This window comes from Lycium barbarum, chromosome 10 (assembly GCF_019175385.1).
Source record: "Lycium barbarum isolate Lr01 chromosome 10, ASM1917538v2, whole genome shotgun sequence".
Lineage (NCBI taxonomy): Eukaryota > Viridiplantae > Streptophyta > Magnoliopsida > Solanales > Solanaceae > Lycium > Lycium barbarum.
The window spans coordinates 120,050,955-120,069,137 of NC_083346.1; the positions used below are offsets into that span (position 1 = coordinate 120,050,955).

Consider the following 18,183-nt stretch of genomic DNA (forward strand, 5'->3'; position numbering starts at 1 on the left):
ACTTCTATTTACCTCCCGCAGAAATTATGGAAGAGACTTTTGAGTGAAATTTTCCATAAAATAGCAATTCATAACATTGAAAAGTTAGTATCACATGAAAACTTGAACCAATCCAAATTTCCCTTAGAAGCTATAGCCTAGTCTCTATAGTTCCATTTTACTAAACTTCAAAAGTTTGATCCTGTAAATGTCAAAGGAAAAGAAATCTTTTGCAATACACTGCTACTTAGTGTATTAGAATATTATGCCACCAGAGCTTCCTAGAATCAAAGAACTGAAAAACAAAAGAAAACGATGAGCCTTCTAGAGCTTATTACGCTTAGTCCCCTTTGATTCTACAGACCAAATAGGAGGGATGATTCTATATTCTTGTTTTGGTGTTTCCTCCTTCTGGACTTCATATTTGTTGCTCACATCATCATCATTGTCCTCAAGGACATCCTTCGAAAAAGCATTAGGACTTGCCTTGATACAGCTTTGAAGAGCGACAAACGGACTAACGCAGTCAGAGCCCTACAGTGGGAAATTAAGAAATCTCAAAATGTTAAAAGGAAGAAAATGGAAAATACAAAACTCATCTTCTATTCCCTTTCTGTTCAAAAAGACGGTGTTTGAGCATTTCTTTTTCAATGTCCTGTATGAATGAAAGGAAGACGACAAAGGTTCCTGATCATATTTGTTACATTTACATCCAAGTCAATTTACCGCAAGGAACCAATCTTTGATGCCTGGTTTTGTCTAATGCCATTTATACTAGTATTTTGTTCTAGAGTATGGAGAAAGCAAAACTGAAATCCTCTCAAGCAGAAAAAAGAAAAGCAGCCTCTAGAAACATATTATCTATAATTTGATCTACCTTTTCGAAAAAACAAGAAAGGAAAAAGAAAAAACACATAATCTTAATCTTCCTCTCACAATATAGAACACATAAATAGGTACAACTCTAGCTGAATAACCTAACCAATGTTTACCATGTTACAACTTATGTGGGCACTTAATAAGCTGAACTTCATACAGGAATATCAGCTCCGAGGGAAAAAAAAAATGAAACAAGATATGACATCTCTCCACAGGAGATGAGCAAGAAAGACCAATAATATAAATTACAAAAAGAACAAGGAGCATATAAATGCAGTTACCTTTTCTTCAGCTGTGCTCTTGAGGAAACAGAGAAAAGCGTCTGAAAACTGGTCACCACAGGGGCCACCCCGTAAATGAGCAATGCAAGGGCATTCTAGGGCTTTCCGAGCTTTCTCGTCAATTGACTAAAAGTAGAGTTTCAGTTTCTTGAGCATAGATAAGTAACAAATTTCAACTTTTATTGAGCAAGTTTATGATCCGAAAAAACTGAACCAACCTCATTCTCACCATCTTCACCATATGCTGCAGCTTCTACAAGAGAGGGGATAAAAATTTGTGATGTGTTCTATAAATTCTCGCACCAGGTATTCTTGTTATTTCTCAATAATTTTAGATGAAAATGAGAAATGCAGAGTCCTAGGAACCTTTCAACTTAAATATGGTTCTAGCATCTTAAGCAGTAGTCAGTCAATACTTATTACACGGCTCAAGTCTTCAAAAATAGCAACTACTTCCACTACAAAAATAGATAACTGTAATTATTGGATCTAAAGACAATGCGTCTGAGAGGAATTTGAGATAACAACAGACACTCAGAGAGACATAGAGATAATAGCAGAGGAAGTTGCAAAAAAGAAACTACAGAGAGAAATAATGTTTATTAAAAGCCGTAGCTTTCTCTCTCTCTCACTCTCTCTCTTTTTTTGTTTTTTTTTGTTTTTTTGAGAATGGTAACAAGCAATAGCTTTGTCACTTAAAACAATGAAGTGATCCGAAGCAAGGGATCATCGCTTCATGGCGAAACTACGCTCTTCAGATAAGTGTGCGCTTCAAGCAATGATGTGCAACGTGATCCTAGTGAGAAATGGTATATTCTTAGAATTTCAAGTTTAAGGAGTAGGTTCAATATTGAAATATCGTATATCAGAAATAGAAATTTGATTATTACAGTGCTAAATTCACATATGCATGGTATTTTTAATTTTTCGTAAATTGCAAAAAAGTGTGTGCTTTACTTATCTCTTTTCCTTTCAAGCTCCATGGATCTTGTTGCTTTTTTAAGCTCTTCGCTTCTGAAAAGCTGGTGAGAAAACAATACGTGCAAAAATGCAGTGATAGCTAATCACGTTGGAAGTTAAATCAGAGCTCTTATCAGTTCCCAACCCAGGAAATAGTAAAATATTTGCAATCGATCAACTTTGCCTCAATCCCAAAATAGTTGAGCTCGGTTATAACATCACGTATCAATACACGAAAAACATATAGTATTATATAAGCAAAAACAAAACCAAAGATTCCTTAATGGGTGTTAAGATGAAGGACTTTCAGCCTAACTCGACCCCAAAAATTAGTTCATGAGGTGAGGATTGTTCGAGACCCTCTAGGAGACAAACAACCCATCCCTCAACCAATGTGGGACACTTAACACCTTGGCACGCCTAGAACTAGCAAATGGAAGCATGGATAACATAAGATAGGGGCCTAATATGGAGAGACACGAGAATAAGAATAGGTCTGGCTCTAATACCATGTTAGGAAGATGGGCCTTGGGCCTAACTCAACCTCAAAAACTAGAACATAAACTAACGATTGCTCAAGACTATATAAGGAGACAAACAACTTATCCCTCAACCAATGTGGGACACTTGATAATGGGTAACAGGAAAACTGCATTCTAGATTATCTTCTCTTAAATATCCCCCACCTTTATCTGGTGGCAGCAACGCATAGGAAACCGCACCCTGTTTCCCTCACCACCGAAGGTGAATCTGGTGTTTTTTTTTTTTGGGTAATTTTTTTTTTTTTTTTGGTAACTAACTTTTTATTAATCATCAAAGCGAATAGTTACAAAACCATAGCATCCCTAACACAGGTTGCTATCTAAGGAGAAAAAACTCAAAGATTACAGCAGAGATACATGGCAGCTTAGAAAGTCTCTGCTGTAACCTAGATCTAATTCCCACAGGACCTCTCACACAACATACAAACGCTATCTCTCTTGCTACAACATTCCACTGCTTATTCTTATCTTCAAAAGTTTCTTTCCATCCACACAGCATGCACGAATTCAGTGTAGACTAATTTGAGAGTTTGAGCAGCTTGTGACTTGCCCTTTGTCTTGCTGAGCACCCATTTCAAATGATTCTCCCAATTAGCAGCAGCATAATAATCCTCTTTAATCCAGGAAAGAAGTTTCATCCATAGGCACTTTGAGTAGTCACAATGCACAAATATATGATCTCGAGTTTCTAAGTGAACACGGCAGAGTTTGCACTTCAGATCCACATCTAGTCCCCATTGTGAAACTAGATTTTTAAGTACATGGGTACAGAGAAACACTATACCTACTACGTCTTTCTTAGTCGATACAAACTTATTATACTTATATACTTTTGAATAACTTAGACTATACATGAGTATACCAGCTAGTTGGGATTAAGATTATCGTCTTTACTACCCTCACATTCAGTGGCAGAGGAAGGAAGGAAGGATATTCAATTCATCCGAAAACTATACAACATGTATAGGCTAAAAACAATTCTGTTATACATATATTAAATTTTGAATCGCCTTAACATAAGAAAAATACAAGTTCACACTCAAGGTGAGGCATTTTTGGATTTTTTTGAATCCCTTTATCAGAATTCCTAACTCTGCCACTGCTCACATTAAGTCTGTTTGGTAGAGATATAGCGTAGCGATAGGTGGGAGATTTAGAGAATCTAAAGTTTTAGATCCCTAATTACATATTATCTAGCATTGGAGTCAAATGGACTAGAACAAGACTCAATAGATAGAGAGGATTCATATAGTCGGCCCAAAAGGTTTGGGATTGAAGTAGTTATCGTTGTTCTTAATTGTTAAATACATACTATCGCTCGAGCCAAGAGAAGGAAAAAAGCTCCATATACTACCTTCACTACTATACATTCGCCCATGCCTACCACCCAGGGGTGGGGGTGGAGTTTACACTGTATATAAGGCTAAACTTATTTTTTATGTATATGTAGTAGATTTTGAATCCCTGAAGAGGAGCCTTGGCGTAACTGGTAAAGTTGCTGCCATGTGACCAGAAAGTCACGGGTTCGAGCCGTGAAAACAGCCTCTTGCAGAAATGCAAGGTAAGGCTGCGTACAATAGAGCCTTGTGATCCGTCCCTTCCCCGGATCCCGCGCATAGCGGGAGCTTAGTGCACCGGGCTGCCCTTTTTTATTTAGTAGATTTTGAATCCCCTTGACTTCTTCGTATGTCTACGCCTTTATATTTTTTAACCCCCTTAATGAAAATCCCGACTCCACCTCAGTCACCACCGGCTTCCTCAACTCCTCTCCAAACCCCAATAGAAGGAAAAAAGTTTTTTTGTTTTTGATAATGTAAATAATTTTATTAACAATGGAAAACCCCGTATACAAGCCGTATACCAAAAGAAGAACCTATTACCTACACCAAAATATGGTTCTCAAGAAAAGAGATTCAATCCGCTATACAAATAGGGACCTCGTAAGTGCACCAATAACTAGAAACAAAATTCTCCTATGCAATGTTTACAAATTTAGGGACTTGTATGTCCTTATAGTGCAGTTACTAAGCCATACTAGTCTTTGAATCTTGATTCTTGAAAAGGGAGCAAAAATACATCCAAAAAAAAAAAAAAAGAGTAAAAGGGAAAATTGAGGAATAAAGTTGAGAACTTGTAAGTCCTTCTAATGCAATTACTAAGCCATACAATTCTTTCAATCTTGATTCTTGAAAAAGAGCAAAAAAAAAAAAAAAAAAAAAAAGAATTGAGGAGTACCAGCAATCAAAGAATCAAGAGAACGTGGTTGAGAATCACTATTAACACTTTGAGATTGATTGTCAATGGCATCACTTTGCACTTGTCCCATTTTTTCCCTTAACAATTGATGAGACTGCTGAGTCTTTGACTCATTCGGCCTTTTGTTGATACGAGAATATAGAAATTTAGGGTGTGTTCGGTAATAACGGAGAATATTTTTTAAGAAGATATTTTTATGAATATAAGTGATTTTTTTATTTATTTTCTTGTGTTTATTATGCAAATTGAAAATATTATTTTAAAAATATTTGAATATATATAAAGCAAAACACTTTTTTTTTTATTTCGGAGGTGGGGTAGAGGGGACAGGTTTGGTGTAGGGGGTGGGTATGTGGGGTAGGCAAGTAGGAGTGGGTGGATAGTATCAGGGGATTGTAGGGTGTGGGTATGTGGCATAGGCAGTTAGGGGGGTGGATAGTATCAGGTGGTTGAGAATATATTGGTGTGTTTTATTGGTTCAAGAAAATATTTTCAAAATACCAAATAAAGAAAAACAGGAATCATTTTCCATTATACAAAACACACCATTTATAAGTTTTTTTTTTCTTTTTTCCAATGAACCTATTTAGAAAGTAAAAAAAAAAAAAAAAAGTCATGGTGTGTTTACAACAAATTAAATTTACACATCAGTTCCTATTTTTGTCACATGTGTCCTCACCGTCGTTTGGTATGTTGGACAAGCATAAATAGTTTGTATGTTGAACAAGCATAAATAGTTTAATTTACACATTAGTTTCTATTTTTGTTATATGTGTTACAAAGGGTCATTTGGTATGTTGGACAAGTATAAATAGTTCTGTGATAAAAAAATTAGGGAAAAGAACACTAATACCCACTACCCACAAAATAATGAGCAATTTGCAGGATTTTTTGTTAGGGGTGGTCTTTAATTTCGGCCCTCAAATTGGTGGTCTTTAATGTTTACCCTCTACCTTTGCAAATTATGCCTTAAAGACCACCAATTTAAAGGGTAAAAATTAAAAACCACCGCAAATGAAGGGTAATCCGTGCAAAAAAATAAAAAAATAAAAAAAAATTATCCTTTCATACCCCAGAACTATTTATCCTTTCTAACTGTCGTAGCTTTTGAAGATCATTGTCTATTTTTTCTTTTTTTATTTCTGTACTTATTATCTTCTTCTTTTCTCCTTTTTTTTTCCAGTTTTTGTTCATTGATTTTTTTCAAATTATATTATTCTTTATTTTCTTTTTTTCACCATAATCTAATTTCATTTAATTTTAGCTCCTTTCTTTTTTATTTTTCTTTTTTTATTTCGTTATGCCTTGTTCCTTTTTTATTTCATTTAATTCTTTTTTCTTTTTTTTCTTTTTTCTCCATAGTCTAATTTCATTCACTTGTTTTCAGTTTTCTTTTATTTCTTTTCTTTTCTTCGTCATCTAATTTCATTCACTTTTTTTTTCTTTTAGTTCTTTTTAAATTCCCGGTGATTTTCTTTCACTTTGTCTCCTTTTTTTTCAGATTAATTTTTTCCTTATTTTTAAATTTTTTCATAATCTAATTCTATAAACCTTTTGGCTCCTTTATTTTGTTCTTTTTTTTATATCAATAAAAAAGAAATTTGATATGGGACATTTATTTATTATTATTATTTTCTATATCTCAAAATGACTTATTATAGCATATAGTATACCAAATCAGTGTCAGTTGAAGTATATTGTTGCAGTACGCTATGATATTCACATGGTATATGCCTATACTGATAGAGTATTTAGATTGCGGATTTATTTCTTCATGAACACCCTTCAGTCCTCTATGATACCCACATGGTATGTGTCATATACTGACAGGGTATCATAGAGGACTGAGGAGTATTTTTTTTAAGGAATAAATCGTCAATCTAGATACTCTATCAGGATAGATACATACTATATGGGTATCATATATGACAGATTTATCCATTACTCACTCCTCTATGATGCACACATGGTATCATATACTGACAGTGTATCATAGACGATAGATTTATTCCAACATTACACAGTCTTTTATGATGCCTACATGGTATATATGATATATATACTAATAGAGTATCATAGAGATCTGGTTCATTCTTCGTGAAAAACACTCTTCAATCCTTTGTGATATTCATATGGTATAGTCATATACTGACAGGGTACCATAAAGAATTGGTTCATTCCTTGAAGAAAACACAACTCAATCTTCTATGATACCCATATGGTATATAACATATACTGGGATTCATTCCTTCAAGAAAAATACAACTCAATCCTCTATGATACCTACATGTTATATATCGTATACTAATAAGATATCATAGATGACAGATTCATTCCTTAAAAAAGAGCTCAATCATCAATGATACTCACTTGGTATACATCATATACCGACATGGTATCATAGACAATAGATCTATTCCAACATTACTCAGTCCTTTATGATGGCCACATAGTATATATCATATATTGATAGGGCATCATAGAGATCTGGTTCATTCTTCATGAATAACACTCTCCAATCCTATATGATAATCATATGGTATATTCATATACTGACAGGGTATCATAGAGAATTGGTTCATTCCTTGAAGAAAACACAACTCAATCTTCTATGATACCCACATGTTATATAACATATACCGACAAGGCATCATAAAAGGATGATTCATTCTTTTAAGAAAAACACAACTTAATCCTCTATGATACCCATAAGGTATATATCGTATGCTAACAGGGTATCATGAATGACTGGCCTCACATGATATATCATACACTGACAAGATATCATAGAGGGTTGATTCATTCCTTCAAAAAAGTGCTCAGTCATCAACGATACCCACTTGGTATATATCATATATTGACATGGTATCATAAACGAAGGTTCATTTCTTAAACAGACTTTTATGATACCTACATGATATATATTATATACTGACAAGGTATCATAAAGGACTAATTCATTCCTTCAAAAAATGCCTCTAAGTCCTTTATGATAATCACATGGTATATATCATGTATTTAAAAGATATCATAAAGTACAAATTCATTCCTTCAAAAGAAAAAAATTATAAAATAAGTTCAACAAAAAGAGTTTAAGCTTAATTTTAATATTTTAGTTCTAAATCTTTATAGCAAGTTAATTTTTGTAATAAATTATAAAAAAATATATTTATATTTTAGATATAAGTTTTACTTTTAGTAGCAAAATAAAAAAATTATACGAATATGCTTTCCATTTTTTTTATATTTTAATAAATAATAATGACTTTAGTTTTTTTTTAAAATTATTTCTTGTTGTAGTCTAATTAAATAATTTTTCTATATTCTTATTGATCTAAAAATGGTTAACTAATAATTTAGTCTTTGTATTTTATTTATCTTTGACAACGGAAAGAAAGGGGGGAAAAAGAGAGAAAGAAACAAAATAAAGAAAGACAAAAACCAAGTAGTACGAAGTAGCGAATCGAGGCCGGCACACGGGTAATTTTATATAGGTGTGTGGGTAGTTCAGTTATTAAATTCCATGGGGGCATAGAAGGGTCAATATTTTACCTTTTATCGGTATTTTGTGTTGTTTTGTCTAAAAAATTAGAGTCTTATCCCATGTTTGGTTACTAATCCTAAGATAAGTTATATCAGAATTAGAAACAGTATCAAGATTAGTTATCCCTTCGAGATGATAGAATAATAGTTCGGAATTAATTATCCCTAGATAAAACAATGAAAAAATAACCCCTAAAGTCCCTCAAACCATTTTTCTACTCAATAAGGTGGTGGATATTTTTGTAAACAAACAATTTCTTTTCAGAAATTATGCAATTTATGTTATTTTTAGTACAACAAACCAAACAGTCGATAAGAAATAATATCAGGATAATTAATCCCATCATAACTAATCGCAGTATAACTTGTCTTCAAACCAAACGATCGTGGAGTTTTAGAAGTCTTATTCCGTCCTTGATTTATATATTTAGTTCCAATCACTACTAAAAAAAAAGACGTTTTCGACCAAAATATTTCGACCAAAATATTTCGATCACATTTTTGGTCGAAAAAAAATCGACCACGCGCTGTCGAAAAATCAAGAATTTAATTTTTATTTTATTTTCAGTAGAATTTCGACCACACGGGGTCGATATTTTAAAATGAAAATAAATTAATTTTTGTATAAATAATAAATGGAAAACGTTTAAATTTTAAAAAAAAAAACAATTTTCGACCACATGTGATCGAAAATTGGACCACATTTGTATATACACACTCCTTTGCTTCAGCACCACACGACCACATTTTCATTACTCCTTTGCTTCAGCACCACAAGACCTCTTTCTCTTTCATTACTCTTTCTCTCTCTCTCTCTCTTTCCTCTCTCCCTCTCCTCTCTCTACCCACACACACCACCTCTCTCCCTCTCCTCTCTCTACCCATACCACCAGCTGCAGCCCACCGCCCCACCAGCCCAGACCTCAACCCACCGCCTCCGACCACCGTCAGTCCACCGTCGGCGGCGAGGTACTTTTTTTTTTCCAATGTCATGAACACTTACCAATGCATAATAATCTCATGTTATTAGCTATATTACCTTCTATATTTAGTAGATTTGATAACTTCATTAGTGTCCAATATTTGTTTTAGGGTTTATTTTATGTAATTTTTTTTTGGATTTTAATATAAAATTATTGAATGAATTCGTTTGTTTGTTCCGCTGTGTTTTTTTGGATATGCTGGGCTAGCTGAGATATTTGTTCATTTGTGATACTTGCAATGTTTGGTCCACTGTGTTATTTCAAAAGAGCAGGTTCACCCTTAAAAATTGGATTCCCCTCACTTTTGAATGAATTCTAAGATTTTAATTCATCCTGATTTAAGAGTAAATTTTGTAGGGATTATTATATAAAATTACTGAATGAATTGATAATACAATAATTAATAACTAAGAAAATATTTAGCAGGAATTAATTGCTTGTCTTTAAATAGCTTAATTTTTGCATTACTATTAAATGTAATTTTATTCTCATTGTTAATTAAAGGCGGAAATGTTTTTTTCATGTTATTAGCTACATTACCTTCTATATTTAGTAGATTTGATAACTTTATTTAGTGTTCAATATTTGTTTTAGGGTTTATTTTATGTAATTTGTTTTTGGATTTTGAGTTGAAATTGAATGTTATTTTTTGGGCTGTTTTGGTCCCTTTTTTGGGGGCTATTTTGATTCTTTATTTATGTGCAATTTATTTATTTTGGGACTGTTTTTGTTAATTTTTTGGACTGTTTTTTTGGACAGTTTTTTGAGACTGGTTTTGTGGACTGGTTTTTTAGGGACTGTTTTTTTGGGACTGTTTTTGGACTGTTTTCGAACAGTTTTTTGCGACTGTTTTTGGTCATTTTTCGGATTGTTTTGGTCATTTTTCGGACTGTTTTTGGTCCCAACAAAACAGTCCGTAAAACAGTCCCCAAAAAAACTGTCCGAAAAAAAAAACAGTCCAAAAATGACCAAAACAGTCAACCCTTGAAACAACCCTTGAAATTTTGAGTCAAAGTGGTCCTTTAAGTTATGGAGTTGAGCTAAGTTCATCTCACAAAGAAGAGCTTGAGAGAATCCTGAGGTTACAATTAATACTTGGCAAGAGAAATTAAGGAGACCCGTATCTTGGCGGGGCAACCCGGATCTGAACCCGAGGTTTGCAGCCATGGCGATGTATTTATTTTCTTGTTTTATAGACAGATCTGAGCTTTAATTTTAGTCTTGTAGCTCTTGTTTGAATGGTCGTTACCTATTGTATTGTGTTATTATGCTAAAAGGGTGTGTTTGGTATGAAGGAAAATGTTTTTTGTTTTGTCATAAAAAAAAATGTTTTTGTTTGAAGAAAGTTGGGAAATTTTTAGGCGAGGGCCAAGAATTTTCTTTAAAAAAAAATTCTGGCCAGAGATAGAAATGAGGTTAACAGAAAAGGGATGTTCTGTTAAGGGTGGTTGCCCCTCTCTGTTGTGCCAATGATTTTCTTTTTAGCAACTAAACCAACAGCCCTTTGTTCATGAAAAATATGCATGCATTTTCTTCAATCTACAGCTTCAGCTGTATATCTCAGTGTGTGTGTTTCTGTTTCCTCTTTTTGGAGTAATTGAGCAAAAGAGGTTGTGATGAAGATAATGTTTTACTGTCTGGGCTAACAAGGGCATTGAGGGCAGTCCGACCCGTATCTTGGCTTGGCAAATCCCAGGATGGCTTGCATCTGAGGCTCTCTTTGGCATGCGACTGGTGATTTTGCAGCCATGGCGTGGTTGCCATCTCTTTGTCCGAGCAAAATTGCAGTATCTGAGCCTCAAATTTTTGTGCTTTAAAGGGTCGTTTGGTTGCTGGTTAGGAAGTGAGTTATTCGTGTTAGGAGGATTATTTCCCTCTTTAGAGTAATTGAGCATGTTCCTGAATCAACTTCCAAATATCATCTTCTTATCAGCTGAGCCATGTTAGCATATACTAGTAGTCAATAGCATAATTAAACGTACTTATATTTGATAAGGTTGACATTCTCTCATTCCTTTCAAATTGAAAGAGATTCTGGCGTTGAGATGATGAAAAAGAATACTGCACTGTGCAGTGGATTATGACTATTGTTGTTTCATCTTTTGCATATCTTGTAAGCTTAAACAGGAAGAGAGCGGATCAGTGAGCGACTAAAGATACTACAAGAACTTGTTCCCAATGGTTCCAAGGTACATGGTTAAATCCTTTACTTCTTTATTACTCCTACAATTTTGTATGTTAATATTAAGGAAAATTCTTAATCCTTGGTTCATGTATATTAATGCAGGTTGATTTGGTCACCATGCTAGAGAAAGCAATCAGTTACATCAATTTCTTCAATTGCAAGTGAAGGTGAATATTTATAAACCTTGTTAGCATTTTTGTGCTTCTGTTTGATTTTTGTTCTCTTGAGTTAAGCTCCAATCTTAGCTTCTACTACCTCTACTTTTATTACAATCTAACTTAGTGTAATGAAATTTTATACTATCAATGTAATTTAACTTTTTTTAGAAAATTACTTATTTTATTTTTAAGATTACTTATTTCACCAAATAAGAATATTTACTTATGATTACCTTTCAATTTATTTTATAGTGTAAAAGAATTTTACAATGAGTCAATGTACAAAAGTTAAACTCTTGTGAGTATGGTTACAGGTGTTGGCAACAGATGAATTTTGGCCGACACAGGGTGGAAAAGCTCCAGATATTTCTCAAGTAAAAGATGCCATTGATGCCATCCTTGCCAGTCAACGAGACATAAACTCAACCTCCAAGTGATTATATAGTACCTAGCTAGATTAATCTGTTGAAGAAAATGAAAGAATTAAAAGGGTTTCACAAATAATTGAAGTAGCGCAGCAATGGCTTCAAAGGAAATAGAGTTCCCTTTGGAGGACTAATATGGTGGTGAAAATTTAGCCTTAATTTGTGCATTCCGAGCTTCTTTGATTAACCATGTATTAGAAGTCATCTAAAAGCTAAAAAAAGAAGAAATTTTCTTTGTTTTAGTTCGTCTTTTTCGTCATGCACTCATGCTTTATCAGTTTGTAATATGGGGATTTTTAGTTCGAATTAGAAGTTCTTTTAAGTTTATAATGTAAGTGTTTGAATGTAGTTTATGATGTTTAAGTGTTTGAATGTAGTTTTAATTTTAAGTACTTTGAGGTTGAATTTGATTGTTTATAAGTGTTTGAATGGACAATGTTTAAGTGTTCAAGTGTTTGAACATTGTTTATGGTTGTTGTGTTGCATTGTTGATGAATTGGATGGCTGTTTTGGTTGATGAATTTGACTATTTGGAAATTGGCAGGTGGGCTGCCAAAAGCAGGCAAATGTTGGAAAAAATATTTCAGATTTTCGACCACAGGTGGTCGAAAATCAGCCCAGATATTTCACAATTTCGACCACATGAGGTCGAAATTGTGCCCAGAAAAATTCAATTTCGACCACATGTGGTCGAAATTCTGGGCTCAATTTACAATTTCGATCACATGTGGTCGAAATTGCATTTTTATTTTCTTTTTATATTTAAATATAAATAATGTTTTCGACCACACGTAGTCGAAAAAGTTAAATATAATTTAATATAAAAATAATTTTTTTCGACCACATGTGGTCGAAAATAATTTTTCCCTAAATTTTGGTAGAATGTGATTTCGATCACGTGTGGTCGAAAATTTCGACCACAAAAATTTCGACCAAGCTGTTATCGACCTACTCGTGTGGTCGAAAAATTGGTCGAAATAAAGGTTTTTTTGACCGCGTGTGGTCAAAATTTTTGGTCGAAAATCCCTGTTTTTTTAGTAGTGAATAAGTCCATTGAAGAGTGAATCGAACTTCTTTTTATTGAGATTTTTTCAAGTTTTTGCTTCATTCGTATCTTAATTCAACTAAGAATAATATCTTGATATTTAGATCAAGATAGACGAACTTACTGAGCTGGACAAATTCAGTGACAACCACGATTCAAATGGCAATACAATAAGTCAATTCAACGCGATTATTGTGGTTTGGATAGATTTTACCTACTTTTTACATAATTTTATGTTCATTCAACATAATAAATGACAACTTATTGAGCAATAAAATAGAGTCACAAGAGATGCCTTACGGTATACAACTTATGAATTTAAAGAGAAAAATAACAAAATTTTAGGAGTACAAATTTTCCATCTCCCCCACCTTTATTACAAGTTTTCTTCCAAGTTTGTTTTGTCACTTCTGCAACTCTTCTCCCTCCCTCTACAAGGCTCTCTCTTCTGGCACACCTTCTCCATTCTCTCATTGTTGTTTTCCATACCTTTCCTTTGTGCCCTCTGCGTGGGTTAGTGGAGGTGGTGAATGGACAGGATAAAAGGATATTTGCCTAAGCTTGTAAGCTGGTCAAATTGACTCATAAGTACTTTTTTATTTACTAGTTTTTGGAGATGTGCGTTGCACGTGTGTCTCATATCAATCAGTACATACTTTTTAAATTTGTACATACAATATTAACATATGTTGATAATGAGTAACTAAAATCAAAAGGGGTAAAGTACAAGCTCAAATCGATGAATAATCAATGAATAGCGAATAACTTGATTATTGATCACAAAATTATTAAATATCGTTTGAACCTTCAAAATTAAGTAACTAAATTTAGCTATGGAGTAGATCCAAATATACTATAGTTGTAATGTAAAAGTACCTTTCTACTATAATCTAAGTGAGATATATTTTAATTTTTTTTTTTTAAAAGCGAGCAACTTCAACTGATAATAGGGTATAATTATAGTTCTTAATAATGTAACATACTATAATTTTAAGACGCAAGAAGTGTTAATTTTTTATGATAGAGTAATCGGAGTAATATGTTAGAAGGATAATACCACCAAAGTTACAGCTTGAATAGCAATGGTCAATCTAACACATTCCAAAAAATAAAGTGCAAAAAAGCAAATGAAGTTAATTTGAGGGAAGAAGGCCCTTTAGGATTCGTATACGTTACTGTGTGTGTGCCCTCCGTTTTTTACTCATTTCAAAACCACTTGGATGCTATTGATAAATTGGATACTTTTCTGCAATTTGAAATATTCTTGATGTTATAGATATTCACTTATATTTATTCTAAGCCTAGAATTGTCTCAAGATACCTTATAGTATTTAATGTTATCTTCACCGTTTAACTTAAGCATCCAAAAATCATAGAAACCCAAAACCAATAAGGATAGATTTGAAATCAAACCCACAAACATATAGTATGTGTTTCTGGATTTGATTTCAAAATTAATCCCAATGCCTTAGTCTTGGAAATGGATACCCAAAATATTCCAAAGCTCAAAATACTTTAGTTCATGGCGTTTTAAAATGGGATTCGGCCAAATTTATCCAACAAATGCATAATAAGGTGTAAAAAAGATGTTTTAAAATTTATATGAAGCTCCTCTGTGATTGCATTTTGAGAAACAAAGTTGTTGCAAACTGTATCTTCAATTCTACTATCCCTCAGAAGCAGAGTTGAACTTATGTATATAATTTGGGTCACGTGAACATATGGTCACTCGACTAAACTCGATATATTATGTGTATAATTCTGATAATATATCTAATATTAACTGTGTTAGATTTGATTCCATGGCTGATTTGAACGAATTTCTATATGACAAACCCTAAAACGAAAGAGAGAAGAAAGTAGAGAGATAAAGCCTCATTTTCTTTATTTCATCCGAAAATCAATAGATACCCATGTCTAGAATGTTATGTTATTACAAATATATTTTTGGGCCACGGGTCATTTCCCGAACTGGGCCTATTTTAGGCCCAACACTCCCCCTCAAGCTGGAGGGGGAGGCCACTCCAAGCTTGCAAAGAAGAGTATGATGAGTAGGCCATGGCAGAGATTTTGTCAATATATCAGCAAGTTGGGAAGATGTCGACACATGATGTAAGGAAATCAGGTCAACAGCTAAGCAATCTCGGACATAATGGCAGTCAATGTCGATGTTCTTGGTCCTCTCGTGAAAGACCGGATTCTTGGCAATGTGGATAGCAGCTTGACTGTCACAAAATATGGGAACTGGGCCAAGAGAAGGCAGACCAAGATCACCAAATAAACGTAGCAATCGTGAAATTTCAGCAACCACCTTGCGTAAAGCCCTGTACTTAGCTTCAGCTGAAGATAATGAAATGGTAGGCTGTTTCTTTGCCTTCCAAGAAATAGGAGAACCACCAAAAGTAATGAAATACTCAGTGATGGACTTGCGAGACTAGGCACAAGCAACCCAGTCAGAATCAGAAGAAGCCAATAAAGAAGTATCAGGAGAACTGGACAACAAAATACCCAAGCTAGGATCATTGAGTAAGTATCGTAAGATATGAATAGCAGCCAGCATGTGGGGAACTTGAGGTTTTTGGATAAATTGACTGAGATGTTGAACTGAAAAGGCAATATCTGGTCGAGTGTGTTGTAAGAAATTAAGTTTGCCAAACAATCTTCTATATAAACTTGGGTCTGAAACAGGTTCCCCCATGGTAGCAGTGAGTTTGGTGGAGGATTCAAGAGGTGTCACAACAGGAGTATAATTTTCACAGTGAAACTCATGGAGCAAATCAGTGACAAACTTATGCTGAGTCATAAGGAAACCTTGGGGATGTTTGGTCACTTCTAAACCCAAAAAATAATGGATGGAGCCTAAATCTTTAATCTTAAACTGGGAATCCAAAAAGGACTTCAGACTGTCCAGTTCAGAAATATTGTCACCAGCAAGCAAAATATCATCGACATAGACTGCCAACACTGTCAAAGAACCCCCATAATTCTTGGTGAACAAGGAGTAATCATTCTTGCTGGATATGTAGCCTCTACTCAACAAGGCTTCAGACAATTTAGAAAACTATTGTCTAGAAGCCTGTTTGAGGCCATAAAAGGACTTTTTCAGTTTACAAACCAATTGAGAAGAACCAGGAGAGGGAGAAAAGACCTGGAAACCAAGAGGCACTTTCATATAGACATCTTCATGGAGATCACCATGCAAAAATGCATTATTAACATCCAATTGGTAAACTGTCCAGTGCTTTTTGACAGCCAAAGATAGAAGGCATTTGATGGTGGTAAATTTGACCACTGGGGAGAAAGTTTCAATATAATCAATGCCTTCCTTTTGGGTATCACGACCTTATACCTTTCAATGGAACCATCAGATCTCTGTATGATCTTATATACCCATTTTCAAGGAATAGACTTTTTGTTAGGTGGTAGGGGGACAACATCCCAGGTGTCATTGGCTTCAAGAGCTTTAAATTCTTGTAGCATGGCCTCTTGCCAAGCAACATTAGAAACCGCCTGTTGGTAAAACTGAGGTTCATGCATATGTAGGTCAGAGGAGGAGAGGTTGGAGGAAGAAAGAGGCTGAGAGTGGCCAGTTGAACAGAAATAATCATTCAAGTATGATGGAGGGTGGTGAATTCTGCTGGAAGCTCTAGAAGGAATAGATGGAGGTACTAAAGGAGGTGGTGAATGAGTGGCTGGGGCATGTGGTGAGGAAGGAGTTGAGGAATGAGATGGAGGGGTGACAGTAACAGATGGGGAAGCATGAGCAGGTGGAAAAGCAGGAGGAGGAATATCAAGAGTGGGAGGAGCAGAAGAGACAGATATTGGAGGTGACAGATCAATATCAGTGAAAGCGGAAGGTGGAAACACATGAGAGGAAGAACTGGAAGAGTAAGGAAAGATATGTTCATAAAAAAAAAACATATCTTGAGAACAGGATGGAGTGATTAGACAAATTAAGTAATTTGTAGCCTTTCTTGCCACAAGGGTAACCTAAGAAAACACATTGGGTAGATCTGGGCTGAAACTTGTCCCTGCCAGGCTTAGGGGTTGTAGAAAAACATAGGCATCCAAAGGATTTCATGTGGTCATAGGAGGGAGGCTGATTGTGTAATTTTTTAAAGGGAGAGACATGACCTAGAACTGAAGAAGGCAGCCTGTTAATGATGTAAGTGGATGTGAGTACACAATCACCCCAATATTTAGTAGGTAAGTTGGATTGAAAAAGAAGGGATCTTGAAGTCTCAAGGAGGTGTTTGTGTTTCCTCTCAACCACCCCATTTTGTTGTGGGGTGTGTGGGATGGTGGTCTGATGTAAGATGCCAGAATCATTAAAAAAGGAAATGGCTTCAGAACTTCCTCCAAGTTCAAGAGCATTATCAGACCTAATTGTGTGGACTGAGGTATGGAAATGAGTTTTAACCATAGAGAATGACAAGAAGGGCATTACTCTTAGAGGACAACAAATGTGTCTAAGTGACTCTAGAAAAGTCATCTACAATGGTTAGAAAATACCTAAAACCATTATAAGTTCTAGTATTGTAAGGGCCCCATATGTCTAAGTGAACAAGTTGAAAAGGTGTTGTGGTATGGATAGTGCTGGAAGGAAAAGGTAATCTCTGTTGTCTAGCTATAGGACATATAGGACAGATAAAAGATTGTTTAGAGGAGATTTGAGAGGCTAGGGAAGGAATTGATTTCAATTTAGAAAAAGGGATGTGACCTAGCCTTTGATGCCAAAATAAGTCCATTTTATTCAAAACAGAAAAAACATTACAACTGGGAACAGGGGACTGGGATATAGCAACAGGAGATGCTGCAGAACAGGAAGAATTACAAGCATGAGCAGAAATGAAAGAATCAGTAGACAGATCAGGAAGCAGAAAATAGAGCCCATGTGCTGCTTTACCAATTTCCAATGGCTTCTTTAGAGAAGGGCCCTGTAGAAAG

The 18,183-nt window shown here is 34.6% G+C and overlaps 1 protein-coding gene and 1 long non-coding RNA gene across 4 annotated transcripts; one reads left to right on the top strand and one right to left on the bottom strand.

The window, feature by feature from the left end:
• Nucleotides 1-49: 49 nt before the first annotated feature.
• Nucleotides 50-5,068, bottom strand: LOC132614956 (mitochondrial intermembrane space import and assembly protein 40 homolog). Of its 2 annotated transcripts, none has more exons than XM_060329508.1 (4): nt 4,877-5,068; nt 1,358-1,389; nt 1,140-1,265; nt 50-513 (listed from the first exon to the last, which is right to left on the bottom strand). In XM_060329508.1, the coding sequence occupies exons 1-4, from the start codon at nt 4,965-4,967 to the stop codon at nt 304-306; spliced, it is 459 nt and encodes a 152-aa protein (XP_060185491.1). In that variant the 5' UTR covers nt 4,968-5,068; the 3' UTR covers nt 50-303. The 2 variants fall into 2 exon arrangements, with proteins under 2 accessions (XP_060185491.1, XP_060185490.1); XM_060329507.1 differs by having other exon boundaries at nt 1,358-1,392; nt 4,877-5,060.
• Nucleotides 5,069-9,181: 4,113 nt separating this feature from the next.
• LOC132614330 (uncharacterized) lies at nt 9,182-12,660 on the top strand. Of its 2 annotated transcripts, none has more exons than XR_009572265.1 (4): nt 9,182-9,409; nt 11,542-11,612; nt 11,711-11,775; nt 12,081-12,660. It is a non-coding gene; the product is annotated as an uncharacterized LOC132614330 (long non-coding RNA). The 2 variants fall into 2 exon arrangements; XR_009572266.1 differs by having other exon boundaries at nt 11,551-11,612.
• Nucleotides 12,661-18,183: the final 5,523 nt, after the last annotated feature.